General features: G+C 37.9%; 1 protein-coding gene, 2 non-coding genes and 7 pseudogenes across 5 annotated transcripts in view; 5 read left to right on the plus strand and 5 right to left on the minus strand.

The window, feature by feature from the left end:
- exoc3l4 (exocyst complex component 3-like 4) overlaps positions 1–17192 on the plus strand; it is a 44133-nt gene that overhangs the window by 25296 nt on the left and 1645 nt on the right. For 2 of the 3 annotated variants that reach the window (XM_041812959.1, XM_041812961.1), the window contains exons 11-13: positions 1170–1292; positions 1966–2118; positions 13746–13867. In XM_041812959.1, coding sequence (XP_041668893.1) covers positions 1170–1292; positions 1966–2118; positions 13746–13867 — 398 coding nt within the window. The remainder of the gene's footprint in view (positions 1–1169; positions 1293–1965; positions 2119–13745; positions 13868–17192) is intronic. The other variant, XM_041812960.1, reaches the window with a different exon arrangement.
- On the minus strand, positions 3266–3471 carry LOC121526812. Its single transcript, XR_005993343.1, has one exon. It is a non-coding gene; the product is annotated as a small nucleolar RNA U3 (small nucleolar RNA).
- On the plus strand, positions 4442–4648 carry LOC121526815. Its single transcript, XR_005993344.1, has one exon. It is a non-coding gene; the product is annotated as a small nucleolar RNA U3 (small nucleolar RNA).
- LOC121526804 lies at positions 5963–6166 on the minus strand (annotated as a pseudogene).
- Positions 7782–7985, plus strand: LOC121526849 (annotated as a pseudogene).
- On the minus strand, positions 8417–8620 carry LOC121526814 (annotated as a pseudogene).
- On the plus strand, positions 10235–10438 carry LOC121526837 (annotated as a pseudogene).
- On the minus strand, positions 12111–12312 carry LOC121526826 (annotated as a pseudogene).
- LOC121526806 lies at positions 16072–16273 on the plus strand (annotated as a pseudogene).
- Positions 16869–17072, minus strand: LOC121526808 (annotated as a pseudogene).

A 17192-nucleotide genomic window follows, 5' to 3' on the forward strand; every position in this document is an offset into this window, starting at 1 on the left:
ATATTCACAGTATAGATACAAGTAGAGGAGAACAATGGCAGCAAACACTGCAGTTTGATATGGCAACACAACTTTACTTTTCAAGCACTAATAACCCACAAAGCCATGCCTTGGCACTGCATCTTTCTCCTTGAATTATTTGTTCTCAAAGTCTGGGTCGGGACTCACAACTGAGATTTTTTGGGTTACCAAATGAGTTTTCAGAATATCTCTGCTACAGTTTAAAATGTAAGATTTATGACTTGATAAGCAATAACATATGGAAAATGAAGTTGTTGGGTCCGGATGGCTTGTACCTTGTTGGTCACCAGAAAAAAAGTTTGGGATACACACCCCTAAATGATGCTGATTGGTCCGGTCATTCTCTGACCAGGAAGGAGCATTTCAGCCTGATGGTTTATAAAATGGATCCACCTGGTGACAGACATGGAATCTAGCCAGTCCATCAGCTTTGTTAGGTTAGCGCTGAGGGTCAACTGGGGTGAAATATTCAGCTTTTAAGTAGGGGTCAACTGATAATCAGTCTGACTGTTAATCTGCACCAATATTTAGCATTATGCTGATCATTGGTTTCTGCATTTTATTCCACTGATAACTGACATGATTAATTAATTTAAGTCTGTTACTTTGGCTCTGCTGCATGTGTTTCTTCCCCATCTGGCTCAGTGGAGTCAAGTCTCAATGTGTTACTTTTACAAGGAAATACAGTGGTTATTTCTTAAGTTAAAATATTACAGTCCTCCACAATGAAATTCTAAAAACCCCACAGTCTTGTGCCTAGTTCCTATGATAACAAGTCTGTCCAGTTTCATTTGCTCTAAGCATGCTATCGGCTAATCGCTCCGCAAGCTGCTCTTGCAACCCTCCTCCACCCCAGCTCATCCTTTATTCTGCTTCTGACTATCCTCTCCCTGCCTTAGGCTTTCCTCATCAGCCTAGGAAGAGAAGGAGCGTGTGCTGTTCCTGCTAAATGCTTTCCACTTAGGCTCTTGGAAGTGCAGGGGGATCCCAGAACAGCCACACCACCAAACATAAATAACAGCAATAAGTGAAACTGCTAATTGTTACAGGGTCATAACATAATAAAGAAATATTTATTTATTTATTTATATTTAGCCACTAATCATGTGTGTTACTTGACAAAGGGACTGAAGTCTGTTTTTTTTCAGCCCTATCTGAGAAGAATGATGACCAGGAAGTGGCTCACCAATGACGAGGACTTTAAAGAGCTTTACAGTCGGACATATCAACTCTCTAAGCACTGCACTCTCATGAAGCCTCCACATGTCCAGGTAAGAAGGACTGGAAAAGTAATCACTGACTGTACCAGCTAATCCTTTCACTTATGGGAATTCCGACCTCTTAATGATGATTAATAACATGACACACAGTTGGACATGAGCCGATTAAATTCCCAGTCAGTGCCTGAAGATTTACTGGCATTTATTTATCCTGATTAGAGGAAAGCAGCATTCTACTCTATGAAATGAGACCTTTAACAAACCAGCTTAAAAAAACAGGGACTGTTAGGGTTGGCAGCAAGCAAATTAGGGAGGGAAAACGTTTCCAGATATCAGACAAAAAATAAACTTCAGTGATAAGGTTTTCAAAATATCCTCTATTAGCCTCTGAGGTGAAGGGGAGGAGGAAATCCGTATTCACCTTTCATTGACTCCTTTGGAAGTTTCAGTGACTCAGTCTGGGCTCCATTGTTTTAGTGCGGATGCTGTGACTGCCGAAGACATTAAAAGAGACAGTGGAGGGTGGGGGGTAAATCCTGGCAGCAGGGAAGAAATGAATAGGTGGAAGTAGAGGTGTTAGCTCAGATGACCTGGTGGCTGCTGGTCGTGTTAAGGATAAATAAAGACACCCTGACATTTCCCCTTTTTTCGAGGTTTATCCTGTTATTCTGCAACCTCACTCCTTCTGTAAGCATGTTTGTGTTTTTGTGTTTCCCGGTAACAGGAGTTTGCAAATCGATTGCACTTCCACGTGGTGAAGGAGTACATCGGCCAGCTGATGAAGACCAATTACTCCTGCAAGAACCGCAAACACGAGAGGGCAGCAACAAAGATCCGAGCGCAGTGGGAAAAACTCAAAGATCTGTTTGAAGACATGGTAAAAACTCCCCTAAATATAAACTTCTGCCTTTCTGCAGTAGTACTTAAACTTCGGTAATTTACACACAGTTAAAAACATACAACCATACAACTTTACTTCACTTTACTGAAATGCCAGGGGGTTACTGCAGTGCAGATTCTCTGTTTATATTTGATGCAATAAAACGAAGTAGCATGCTTTAGACTCGTGGACTCTTACACCACTATTGCCCATTGTCACATTTCAAACATCTTTGAGTTGTTTCTAGTTCCTCACACAGATGCTGTATTTCCTTTTTAAACTTCTCTAATGGTTTCTCTTAAAAGCGAAGTAAGATTGTCCAATATTTCACAAAGAAATCAGAGGTCAGAAAGAATACATTTTGAGAAATTTATACAGACAGTTTAAATTTTATACAGTATTTTCTTCTTTTCTCTGCAGGCCTGAGGAGGCCCAAGCAGAGGCCGTAGAAAGTATTCAAGGAAGTGTTGCCATCAGTTAATTGGACACTAAAGGACATTTTTAAAGTTAATCCACAGCAGCTGCCACACTGAAAACACTGTCCTAGACTAACTATTGGTTGGCCAAGGAAACAGGACAAAGGGGTGGCAAAAAGAAGACCCAAATCGATTTAAAAAGTTCACCTGAAGCAGATTGTAGATTTCCCTAACAACCAATCACATCCCATATTTCCTACATTTTAAAATCAACCAAATCATTTTAATGGGGATAAGAAATACTGGATTTTTGTAAGAAGGGTCCTTGTTTCCTTCTCGGTCTGGGCCTTTCTGTGTGGAGTTTGCATGCTCTCCCTGTGCACGCATGGGTTCTGTCTAGGTACTCCGGCTTCCTCCTGCTACCAAGGACAAGCGTCATTAGGTTAGTTGGGGACTCTAAATTTGTGAGTGTAAGTGGGCATGGTTGTCTGTCTTCAAAGACTTCATAAAATGTGGCCGTTCACACTTACGATGGAACTAAAAATATGAGGGAACAAAGAAATGGAGACAAATAAAAGCACCTTCTACACCTTTTGAAAGATTTTTTTTCAGAAACATCCCCAAATGACTGAAAATTGCTTCACAAGCCAGTTATGAATGCCATCCTACTACCTAAAATCACAAAGGGTTCAAGAAAAAGGAAAATTCTTAAATAAGAGATGCAAAAGTTCACTCAGATCATGTTTCCTCCATCAGAGCATCTCAGAGAAACTCTGAACAATCTTCAACAACAGAGAAGAAACAAAGTCTTCCAACAGTTTCTTGCTCCGAAGGAAACAGCTGAACTCTTCATCATGGACAACAAGACCAAACTCCTTAGAAACACATTTCTCAAGTCAGCAACTAAAGAAATGATCCCTGAAAGTATAGTCTTGGTTTGTTCTGGATGTTTCTCAGGCTCTTATGTCTGGAGATGACAACTTTTACTCATGGTTGACTCCTCAGTTTACTTCATTAAAACACTTCTCTTGCAACCTTAAATGAATTAGCATGCTCCAACTACGACTCAGAGAGATCCATCATGCACGCAGATCTGGCAGCAACTGGAACCAAAGACACTTCACTTAAGTCACTTCTCATCTGGGAACGGCATGAAACGACAAAAGCCGTTTTAAAATTTCTTCACTCAACTGGACTGTTCTCTAGAGTTTGATGCGCTGAATAACCAGCTCTAGAGTCCTGTGGAAGGCAGCAATACGCCTTAGCTGTGTCTAGTCTGCCGGAAATCAAAAGAAGAAGAAGAAGAAGAAGAACCTTAAATGAATTAACCCTTACTTTAATGCCAACATAAGAACCTGGATTTTTGTTGAGAGGAGTCTTTACTCCATTAACAGAAAGGTTATAATGGACAAAGTTCATGGAATAAACCTGAGTCATGTATGACGTCTGCAGTCATGTAGTGAGCGGCAGAGTGATGTCTAACAGTGGACATGTGATGGAAAAAGACAACCAGAAAACAAATGAATAATACATTTGTTTAGTTTAGACTTAGGGTTTTCCTCTCGTCCTTAATAATTTCCATTTGAATTTGCATGATAGTAGATCAACTTGAGCTCAATTCAGATCAAATGCATCCCTCCTACATAAATGAGCACTAAACATTCACCAGTGTACCTTAACATTAGAAACAAAAGGTGTTTCAGGGAAGTTTATCCGTAAATTTCAAACCATTAGAATTACTGAAAGTGCATGAGCAAAACAGTCTGTGTGGACAGTACTCTCTGGCCAAAGTAAAATGTTCATTTCTTTCTGATGAAAGGAGTTTGAGAAGCTCAGGAGAAGTCAACCATGAGTAAAAGTTGTCTTCTCCAGACATTAGAGCCTGAGAAACATCCAGAACAAACCAAACTATACTTTCAGGGGGTCATTTCTTTAGTTGCTGATTTGAGAAATGTGTTTCTAAAGAATTTGGTCTTGCTGTCCATGATGAAGAGTTTTGATGTTTCCTTAAGAGCAGGAAGCTAGTTGAAGACTTTGCTTGTTCTCCACTGTTGAAGATGGTTTAGAGTTTCTCTGAGATGCTCTGATGGATGAAACATGATCTGAGTGGATGTTATTTTTGTTGTAAAGAATTGGCCTTAATTTCTCTTAACTTCAGCCATCTAAACTGTCTTTTTTTCCAATATAAAAAGACCATGTGTCTCTTTGTATCATAAAAGGACACATTACAAATTAAAAAAGCTTATCATAGAGGTTAAAGAAACCAATAATTGCCTTAGAGAGTAGATATTTAAAATCTTTACTGACACTTCAGACAGAGAAGGGAACATCTAACAAAGCCTCATTAGTAAAAATCACCTGTGCCAGTAAATTTTAACAAGGTGACAAACAAGGAGGTTTGTGGCCTTGTAACAAGTTTTAAATTCGCCAAAAATATTTTCCTGCGCCCCCAACAGAAAAAAATGTATAGAAAATAGATGGATGGAAAATAATTTTCCTCTCAAAATAGGCAAACCAGCATGACTTCGGTCAAACAGCCTTGAGATATGGGCTGCAAATAGCCTTGTGGTTAGGTCACACCACAGTATGTGGGCTGCATGGGATCAAGTCTGGCCTGTCTGGCTTTTTGGCTACATTCATGCAGCAGGCCTCAATGCACAATTCTGATCTTTTCTCAGATCTTTTTTTTTTTTTCTTTTTTTTGGCTGTTCACACTGGAGTTGACTTCCAACAGATTAGATACTGTACGTATCTGATTTAGAACCACATATGTAAGTGGACAAAATCTGATTTGAAAAAGTGAGACTCAATGTAACTTGTGCTGTTTACACTGTCAGAAAAAAATCGGATTCAGTTCACTTTTAACAGCAGTGTGAACGTAGCCTTTCACTGAATGTCATTCCCCACTCCCTCATCTATGTTTCCAGTGCTGTACGATGTCCTATTTCTCTCCAACACAGACTGAAAAGTGCCAAGGAAACTTTAAAAAAGGAAAATCACTGTAAAAATTTTTGTTCTAGACAGAATCCCAAACAAGCAATAAGGACCCCTTTGTTTTTAATATAAGGTGTCCACTCAGATCCTGTTTCCTCCATCAGGGTCAGAGATAAAGCAGAAAAAGAAATCACACTTCTTAGTCAAACTCCCAAATGATTTTATCCCTGGGCTTTCAAAGGGTTCATAATCATGGGTAACACCTTATCAGCAGAAAATGGTACTTGTATGCTTTCTGTGATAAGAAATCAGAGTTTTCTCTGTTATGGATAAGAATAGTTGAAACCAAGTAAGAGCAGATCAAGTAGTTGTTTCATTATACAACCAAAACAGGGCTTTAGAGCTCTTCAATTAACAAAACAGGCTATCAACACTTGTTATTCAAAAAGATTGATGTAGTTATTTTTTTTTTTTTTTTACAAAAACTGTTGCCCACTCAGATCATGTTTCCTCCATCAGAGTCTCTGAGAAATTCTGGACAATCTTCAACAGTGGAGAAGAAATAAAGTCCTCCACCAGTTTCCTGCTCTGAAGGAAACATATGAACTCTTCATCATGGACAGCGAGACCAAACTCTTTAGAAACACATTTCTCAAGTCAACAACTAAAGAAATGATCCCTGAAAGTATAGTCTTGGTTTGTTCAGGAGGTTTTTCAGGATCTTCTGTCTGGAGATGACAGCTTTTACTCATGGTTGATTCCTCAGTTTACTTCATGAAGACACACCATCAACCTTCTGTGAATAAATTTGAACTTTGATTGAATATGAAAACCTCAATACTGATAAAAAAAAAAAAAGGCTGAACTCCATAAACAGAAAAGTTGTCATGGAAAAACCACTAAATAAACCAGATTCATGCAATGATACCTTACAGCTGGCATGTGATGGAAAGAGGCAACCAAAGAACAAGTGAATAATAAAATTGTTTACTCATAGGTTTGTCTTCATTATTAATAATTTCCATTTGAACTTGCTTGAGATTCAGCTTACTTGGAAAATCAGCAGGATAAGGAAAATCTTGTGGCTGTTTTGAATAAAAACTCCAAAAAAATAACAAATGGGAATACTCCATGAGAATTTACTTTAAAAAAGGATGGTTTTAAAGATTTAGATATAAGCTCCATTCTGATCAGACACACCACCCTACGACAGGGGTCATCAAGTACATTTAAACAAGGGCCAGATTTAGTTTTAGCAGAAACTCTGGGGGCCAGACTTTCAAATAAACAAAAATTTGATTTTAAACTGTTGCCACTTCTCACACATTTGCCGCTCTTTTACCCCTTTTTCGCAACTTTCTTGTTATTTCTTGCCCCTGTGTGCTACTCATTAAAACCTTAACACGACTGTGCCAGGCTATTTCTGCTATATGTTTGACACTTTTTGCCCCTTTTTGATACTTCAGTCCAATTTTCGCCACTCTTGAACCCTTTTTAAACCACTTTTCCTGCATGTTTTATCCCCTTTGTGCCACTCTTTTATCAATTTTTGCCACTTTCCTTGTGTTTTTGGCACTTTTTAACCTATTTTCATGACTTTTTTCGCTTTTTTTTTTGCTAATTTTAACCCATCTTTGAGACTTCTTTCCCCTTTTTTTCCTGTTATACCAATTTTTTGCCACATTTTAACCTCTTTTTACTACCTTTCCTTCCATTTTTTGTCCTTTTGTGCCACACTACAACCCATTTTGCCACTTATCACTCATTTTACCACTCTCTAACCCCATTCACCACTTTATCTGTCAACTTGAACCCTTTTAAAAAATATTTACTAATAATAGCTGACAAGTAAATTTCCATAAAGAACAATCAAATGTTAAGTCATTCTAAAACTATTTCAATATTAATCATCTTTGGGGCAGATTTAACAACTGAAGACATTCAAATCCAACATCTTCTTTTACTCCTTTTCTGAATTTAATAATCCTCCAGGGGCTGGACAGGAAGCTTTTGGGGGCCTAATGTGGCCCCCGGGCCGCCAGTTGATAATTAGTGCCCTACAATAAGTGACCACTAAACATGTATCAGTTTACCTCACAAAAGCTGCTTTTCTGAAGCTTATCTGTAAATTTGAAATAATTGAAAATAATGTAAGGTCATGAGCAAAACATTTTGTTGAAACAGTGAATTTTGGCCAAAGTAAACCGTTCATTTGTCTCTGATGAAGACGTTTGAGAAGTTAAGAAGCCGACCATGAGTAAAATTCCTCCTCTCCAGACATGAGATCCTGAGAAACATCCAGAACAAACCAAGACTATACTTTCAGGGATCATTTCTTTAGTTGTTGACTTGAGAAATGTGTTTCTAAAGAGTTTGGTCTCACTGTCCATGATGAAGAGTTAAGATGCTTCCTTCAGAGCAGGAAACTGGTGGAGGACTTTGTTTCTTCTCCACTGTTGAAGATTGTTCAGAGTTTATCAGAGACTCTGATGGAGGAAACATGATCTGAGTGGACAGAATTGTCCGTTTAAAAAAATGATTGTCAATAGTTTTTACAAGTTTTTCTGTGTAACATTAAAAGTATGTTATACTGTTAGAAGACTAACAGATTATTGTTTGTTCAGAAAGGTCAAAAAGAACAAGTCATTGCCCACAAGAGTAGAAAAGGCAAGGCATCATCCTCTGCATACTCACTCTAGGCAGAGAGGGATAACTAGACAACTAACAAGCCCTCATTAGTAAAACCACCTGTGCAGGTGACCCCATTATAAGGTGTCAGATTTCACTCGATGCAAGCAGGGTTGTCGCCATTAGCAAGTTTTAAGTGTTATAAAAGGGATCCTCACTGATCCTCCAACAATGACAGAACTGGATGTATAGTAAAAAGAAATCAGATCACGCCTTGGAAAGAAATTTACGATAAAGTTTCACGTATATAAATGAAGTCCACTCAGATCATGTTTCCTCCATCAGAGTCTCCGAGAAACTCTGAACAATCTTCAACAGTGGAGAAGAAATAAAGTCCTCCACCAGTTTCCTGCTCTGAAGGAAACATCTGAACTCTTCATCATGGACAGCGAGACCAAACTCTTTAGAAACACATTTCTCAAGTCAACAACTAAAGAAATGATCCCTGAAAGTATAGTCTTGGTTTGTTCAGGAGGTTTTTCAGGATCTTCTGTCTGGAGATGACAGCTTTTACTCATGGTTGATTCCTCAGTTTACTTCATGAAGACACACCATCAACCTTCTGTGAATAAATTTGAACTTTGATTGAATATGAAAACCTCAATACTGATTAAAAAAAAAGGCTGAACTCCATAAACAGAAAAGTTGTCATGGAAAAACCACTAAATAAACCAGATTCATGCAATGATACCTTACAGCTGGCATGTGATGGAAAGAGGCAACCAAAGAACAAGTGAATAATAAAATTGTTTACTCATAGGTTTGTCTTCATTATTAATAATTTCCATTTGAACTTGCTTGAGATTCAGCTTACTTGGAAAATCAGCAGGATAAGGAAAATCTTGTGGCTGTTTTGAATAAAAACTCCAAAAAAATAACAAATGGGAATACTCCATGAGAATTTACTTTAAAAAAGGATGGTTTTAAAGATTTAGATATAAGCTCCATTCTGATCAGACACACCACCCTACGACAGGGGTCATCAAGTACATTTAAACAAGGGCCAGATTTAGTTTTAGCAGAAACTCTGGGGGCCAGACTTTCAAATAAACAAAAATTTGATTTTAAACTGTTGCCACTTCTCACACATTTGCCGCTCTTTTACCCCTTTTTCGCAACTTTCTTGTTATTTCTTGCCCCTGTGTGCTACTCATTAAAACCTTAACACGACTGTGCCAGGCTATTTCTGCTATATGTTTGACACTTTTTGCCCCTTTTTGATACTTCAGTCCAATTTTCGCCACTCTTGAACCCTTTTTAAACCACTTTTCCTGCATGTTTTATCCCCTTTGTGCCACTCTTTTATCAATTTTTGCCACTTTCCTTGTGTTTTTGGCACTTTTTAACCTATTTTCATGACTTTTTTCGCTTTTTTTTTTGCTAATTTTAACCCATCTTTGAGACTTCTTTCCCCTTTTTTTCCTGTTATACCAATTTTTTGCCACATTTTAACCTCTTTTTACCACCTTTCCTTCCATTTTTTGTCCTTTTGTGCCACACTACAACCCATTTTGCCACTTATCACTCATTTTTACCACTCTCTAACCCCCTTTCACCACTTTATCTGTCAACTTGAACCCTTTTAAAAAATATTTACTAATAATAGCTGACAAGTAAATTTCCATAAAGAACAATCAAATGTTAAGTCATTCTAAAACTATTTCAATATTAATCATCTTTGGGGCAGATTTAACAACTGAAGACATTCAAATCCAACATCTTCTTTTACTCCTTTTCTGAATTTAATAATCCTCCAGGGGCTGGACAGGAAGCTTTTGGGGGCCTAATGTGGCCCCCGGGCCGCCAGTTGATAATTAGTGCCCTACAATAAGTGACCACTAAACATGTATCAGTTTACCTCACAAAAGCTGCTTTTCTGAAGCTTATCTGTAAATTTGAAATAATTGAAAATAATGTAAGGTCATGAGCAAAACATTTTGTTGAAACAGTGAATTTTGGCCAAAGTAAACCGTTCATTTGTCTCTGATGAAGACGTTTGAGAAGTTAAGAAGCCGACCATGAGTAAAATTCCTCCTCTCCAGACATGAGATCCTGAGAAACATCCAGAACAAACCAAGACTATACTTTCAGGGATCATTTCTTTAGTTGTTGACTTGAGAAATGTGTTTCTAAAGAGTTTGGTCTCGCTGTCCATGATGAAGAGTTAAGATGCTTCCTTCAGAGCAGGAAACTGGTGGAGGACTTTGTTTCTTCTCCACTGTTGAAGATTGTTCAGAGTTTCTCAGAGACTCTGATGGAGGAAACATGATCTGAGTGGACAGAATTGTCTGTTTAAAAAAATGATTATTTCAATAGTTTTTACAAGTTTTTCTGTTTAACATTAAAAGTATGTTATACTGTTAGAAGACTAACAGATTATTGTTTGTTCAGAAAGGTCAAAAAGAACAAGTCATTGCCCACAAGAGTAGAAAAGGCAAGGCATCATCCTCTGCATACTCACTCTAGGCAGAGAGGGATAACTAGACAACTAACAAGCCCTCATTAGTAAAACCACCTGTGCAGGTGACCCCATTATAAGGTGTCAGATTTCACTCAATGCAAGCAGGGTTGTCGCCATTAGCAAGTTTTAAGTGTTATAAAAGGGATCCTCACTGATCCTCCAACAATGACAGAACTGGATGTATAGTAAAAAGAAATCAGATCACGCCTTGAAAAGAAATTTACGATAAAGTTTCACGTATATAAATGAAGTCCACTCAGATCATGTTTCGTCCACCATAGATGAAAAATATACAAACATTACTTAAGAAGTAAGGCAGACTGGTATAAAACCTCTCAAATGTGTTTATTCTCCAAAAAGACTATAATGAAAAATAACTAAACTTAAAACAAAAAGTAAGGTACATTATTTCTTTGTTGTAACAATGCTTCTTGGTAATAAATCTTACACCGTTGGAAAGCCTGTTTATTACCCTTTTAAATGGTGCCACATTTGTAAGGATCATGCATTTGTGGGATGAGCAGCAGAGCTGAGTATGTGAGTTGTGCCCATGAAAAATGTGCCAAATCTTCTCTGCCAATGCTAAACAGCTTATTTTGCTGTTGTTATTGACTCTTGTTTTGAGCTTCTGGTACCCCCAGTTGCTGCCAATCAGGTGCCTGATTGGCAGCACCTGTGAGCATCGGCCCTGCTACAGTGGTCAGTAGATGTCTGCTTCAAGAATAGGCATGCCCCGTTTGACTGATCTGGATTGGGCCCGTCGGTTGGGCAACTTCAAGCTGGTGTTCCGCAAAACTAAGTTGCTGCATTGTTTGGAGTGAACCCTAGTACCATCTCCAAACTGAAGGCTAAGTTCCATATAACAGGGAATATCAGAGACAGGCCGCGAAGTGGGCGTCCCAAGAAGACAACACCCCAAGAATACTGTTTTCTCACCTTGTCAGCAAGAACTCTATCCTCCAAGATGACAACACTCGCCCCCACAGAGCGGGGTTTATCAGAGACTACCTCAAGAATTTGGGAGTGGAGAGGATGGAGTGGCCTGCCAGCAGTCCTGACCTTAATCCCATTGAACACTTGTGGGATCAGCTTGGGTGTGCTGTTCGTGCTAGAGTGACTAACACAACCACGTTGGCTGACTTGCGACAAATGCTGGTTGAAGAATGGAATGCCATCCCACAGCAGTGTGTGACCAGGCTGGTGACCAGCATGAGGAGGAAGTGCCAGGCTGTTGTGGCTTTGTAGGGTTATTCCGCACACTATTGAGGCTCCTGTTTGTTAAATGAATACATTTTTAAATTGTCAATATGTCTTGTTTCTTCAAACTTCAATAATCTAATCCACCAAACAAGTCAATGGCAGAATAAGATGTTTGGCAGAAAAGATTTGGCACATTTACCAAGAAGCATTGTTACAACAAAGAAAAGAGATACAAAATAACAGACTACCTTACTTTTAGTTCTAAGTTTATATTTTAACAAATGACAACATCCACTCAGATCATGTTTCCTCCATCAGAGTCGGAGAAACTCTGAACAATCTTCAACAGTGGAGAACAAACAAAGTCTTCCACCAGCTTCTTGCTCTGAAGGAAACATATGAACTCTTCATCATGGACAGCGAGACCAAACTCTTTAGAAACACATTTCTCAAGTCAACAACTAAAGAAATGATCCCTGAAAGTATAGTCTTGGTTTGTTCTGGATGTTTCTCAGGTACTTCTGTCTGGAGACGGGAACTTTAACTCATGGTTGACTCTGAGCTTTAATTTTACATTGATGTTCTGCAAACAAACTGTTTTGGAGATATATAAGCACAATTTCATGGCTTTGAATTTGCAAGACAACTTCTTTAAAGATTTTCTTTTTGTATACATACTGTAGACAAAATTTTGAGGTTAATTTGCACTGACTGTATATTGGACAGAGTTTGAGTTGCATCACCTTTCCACTACTGAGGCAGTCTGTGTCAGGGAGTAATAAAAACATCATCTCAAATTCATTCAGTCAACCTGAAAAGAAAGTTCAGGACCTTAGATGGCTCTAAAGTCTCCTGACAAATAGTTCCTACAATCATACCAGTCAAACCCTTATTAATGCATGACTCCAAACTTTTTAGAACCAAAATGGACACCTTTAAAACAATTAAAGACATTTAAGTTAAAGACATTAACTATTCTGACCAAGGCTGTTTCTAATTGGTCACTAAATAGTTAATTTCTGCAGTGACAAAGGGCATTTAAGCATGGGGTGTGTACATGTGATTTCTGGTACTTCTGCAGCCACTGTGGTTTTGGGCACTTCTGCACTGCTGGGGCTGACCCCCTGGTTTCAGTTCCTTCCAACCGTTTAGGTGTCATTAAAGCAGTTCTTCTTCAAGCAGATGCCAGGACTTTATATGAAAATTGGAAACTGCATCTGACACTGGATCAAACCAGTCTAACTCATTTAGCAGGTACAAAGATGTTTGACTCTCAAATGTGAGTGAACGCTCCTGCATGTCCCATGATGCATCAGACACATGAGGTCTTTCAGCCTCAGTCAATACAACAGGTTTGACATATTCTTTGAGAATAGCTTAATTACACTCATCATGACCGAACAACCAACCTTCACATCAACGGTTGGTGTTGTTCCCCTTTAAATAAGTGTTATAAGGACGTTTCTGTTATATTTTTTGTTGCTATTATTACTAATAGCACTAAAAATAGGACTTTCATTACTTATGCTGCAGTTCTTGTGTTAAAAGAGCAGTAAGCCAAATTGTCAAACATGCATCATTAACAAACTTGTAGCCAGTCTATTATCTATGCTAAATTATTTCCTGAAACTGTTTCCTTGCCTCTTCATATCAGCCTAAAGTGGACTGTTCCATACTTATTTTTATTAAAATTGACTTTTTTTTTTGTTTTTTTTTTCATTTCTCCAGACAGTGAGATTGGTGAAAGTTGTGATAGCAGCATTATTCTTAAATTCCTGACATTTGAACAGTGGATTTCAAAATAAAAGAAGGCTAAATCCTCTTTTTTTAGGAATCTTGAGTGAAAATTTCTGTTTTTTAACTTAACAAAGAGTATTTAAACATTTAAAACATTGATTTTCATGCTATTTCTGTGTTTTTTTTAGCAGTCAACTCATGAATGGCTCCACGACGTAGGAGATGATCTGAGCAACATCCTCATGCAGAAAAACAAGTCAGACATTAAGAACCACCTGCAGCCTTTAGTGGAGCACTATCCAGACTTCAGGTGAGCATTTCGAACAGTAGGACAAATATTTGATTTATTTTTTTAACCTCACTGACATTCAAAATCTCTTTTCAAAAGTGTCTTGGCCAAGACAGGCAGCAGCACATGTGACAAAGTTACAAACAAGAAGCAGACATAGTACTAGATACATGCATTTGAAGACACAAGGTGAAAGATTTCAGCAGCAAATATTTACCAAAATTAACCACTTATGTACATTAACCAAAACATATGCAGCCAAGTGTGTCTGCCCCCGAGTTGTTAAGCATTCTCTTAACAGTATCTAATGAGAGCAGATCATTAAGGTTCCAGTATTTTTGCAGAGCATTCGAGGCAGAGGGAGCAGCAAACTTAAATGTCTCTTTTTTCCAAGTTCTGTTCTGACCTCTGGGACCGACAGCTACAAAAGATCCTGGGAACAAAGGTTATTAGTTCCTGATGTAGGTCAGAAGATATAAAGGTAGACTGAGAACATCCTTGCATACAAGAATATGTCAGTGTTTTAGTATACATGAAGACAAAAATGACCATCCAACATGTTCAATGAGAAGTGAGGGATTTAAAGTGATTGATGAACCTCAGCGCCACAATGTTTAGAGCGTGCATGTACAAACCATCACCACAACATGACAGTCTTTACACAGGCAGAGTTTGATTTTTAACTTTCAGGCTAATAATGTGAACGTCAGTGTTCAGTTTGACAGGAAATATCATTTTCCAGGAAACAGTGTATGAACCGTGATGACATGAAGAGCTCATGGTTATCCGAGGTTAAACAGAATGAGGACAGTGCAGTTTTTCTGTTTATCTATGGTGCTTTTCTTATAAATGGTCCACTTTGTGAAAATGAAAAGTAAGACTTTCTGCAACATGTCTCTGTGGTGAAATCGGTGGTTTTTGGTGAGTTAAAGAAGTGAAATAGAAGTCTGTGACACTGAAAAACATGAAGAAAAAAGTAAAAAAAATCCAACATCCTGATTTTTAATTTCTATTTGATGGCTTTCATACACATTTAGAAAATTAAAGATCCCCATTTGTGATTGCAGTGTTAAATAATAGTGCCGTCTTCTTTTTGGAAGATGTTATTGCTGAGCTAAAACTTACCTGTCTGAATCCAGAATACTGTAATCAGGTGGACATAGAAGCATGTTTTTGGCTGGACAAGGAAATACCAAACAAACGAGAGCAAAGGGAAGTGTAAACTATCTTCGGGTTATTCATTTACCCAAAACAACATGATAGTTAACTAACTTTTAATGTTTACCCAAAAACCAGGATACTAATGAGGTGAGTAATGAGGATGCTCCAGTCCAAACACAGACAGACACAAGCCAAGCAGGGGGGTTCTCAAACAAAACGTCACTTCATTGTTTGTCTAGAATAACAAAGTCGGAAATATTTACCCCCAAAACAGAAAAGTTATCATGGAAAAAGATCTGAATAAGCCAGAGTCATGTATGATGTCTGAAATCATGTGTAGTGAGCTGCAGAGTGATGCCTCACTGCAGACGTGATGGAAAAATGCAACCAAAAACAAGTGAATAATAAAGTTAAATCTTTGGATTTTCATGGTTAATAAATTAAATTTTGACTTGCATTATCTCTACCATTTGAGTTTTTAACAGGGATTTTTGTGAATAAAACATATATTTGACCAACTGTTGCAGTTCCACTCAGATCATGCCTAAAGTGAGTCAAAGAGCTGCTTCAGAGGGTTGTGAATATTCGCTTGGAAAAATAAACATGCACCAGCTTATGAGATGTGAGTTCATCCAAAGTGAAATGCAACAGCTGTTTTTGAGATGAAATGTGGAATCATTCTCTTGTGATGTGCTGCTGACCATCTTGTAATCAAAGCAAAACTACTGGCCAGTTTTATGTCATTAGCAGAAACCTGGGAGCTCCTTGTTTTGGCTTTAATTTCATACTCTTTTCATGCTTTTTAAAGTGGTGAAATGTTTAACTGCCACTAAATTATACTTAAGTGAAAATAAAATAACTGGCTTTAAAAATTACAGCTAAATACAGTACCTTGAGTTGATGTAGTTAGTTTCTTCTCATCCATGTAAACTACAATATTTAATTTAATGAGGTTAAGCGGTTAAACATTTTCGTAATTTGGGTTGTAACTTTTAATTAAAGACACCATGAGTAAAATTTGTGGTGCCCAGACAGAAGATCCTGAGAAACATCCAGAACAAATCAAGGCTATACTTTCAGGGATCATTTCTTTAGTTGCTGACTTGAGAAATGTGTTTCTAAAGAGTTTGGTCTCGCTGCCCATGATGAAGAGTTAAGATGCTTCCTTCAGAGCAGGAAACTGGTGGAAGATTGTTTGTTCTCCACTGTTGAAGATTGTTCAGAGTTTCTCAGAGACTCTGATGGAGGAAACATGGTCTGAGTGGACAATGTTTATCTGTTGTAGAAAAAAAAAGAACTAATGCACTTAGTCTACAAATAACAATCTATTTATATTTCTAATGCAAGACCTCTAAGACTTGTTTTGTTGTTTTGAAGAAAACATAATTAGTGGACATGAATGATCTCTGTTTAGCCTTAAATTTTAGGTTTCATTTTTGTTGATATGTAATAGGAATGTGTCAGTTTCTCAGAGACAATCTGACAGAGAAAACATTTAGGCTATTTCTATTGGCTTCAACATGAAGTTTTAGATTCAGAAAGTCAATTAAACTTAATGCACTTAAGTTAAAAGGTGAATTCAGCAAATTCTTCCCTAAAAACTTCAGAGAGAGATGAACATGTCTAACAAGGCCTCATCAGTAAAAAACACTCGTGCACGTGAAAAACTTCACTCAATGAAAGCAGATTTGTTACCAGAAAACCACACAGTTTAGAGAGCAGGAACTTGTTTTTCCCAAACAAAAGAGGGAAAAATACGGCAATACAAATTTGATGACTATATTCTACAGTAACTCCCAAAATGGAAGTTAATTAGCTTTTTAAATTATGACAAGGAAGTTGGTTTTATGAGTATGAAGTATGCACTCAGATCATGTTTCCCCCATTAGAGTCTCTAGGAAACTCTGAACAATCTTCAACAGTGGAGAACAAACAAAGTCTTCCACCAGTTTCCTGCTCTGAAGGAAACATCTGAACTCTTCATCATGGACAGCGAGACCAAACTCTTTAGAAACACATTTCTCAGGTCAACAACTAAAGAAATGATCCCTGAAAGTATAGTCTTGGTTTGTGCTAGATGTTTCTCAGGTTCTTCTGTCTGGAGATGGGAACTTTTACTCATGGTCAGATCCTGAACCCCCTGGAGACATTCCTACTACAATCAGACATATCAACCCCGTACTTT

Source organism: Cheilinus undulatus, linkage group 18 (assembly GCF_018320785.1).
Source record: "Cheilinus undulatus linkage group 18, ASM1832078v1, whole genome shotgun sequence".
Lineage (NCBI taxonomy): Eukaryota > Metazoa > Chordata > Actinopteri > Labriformes > Labridae > Cheilinus > Cheilinus undulatus.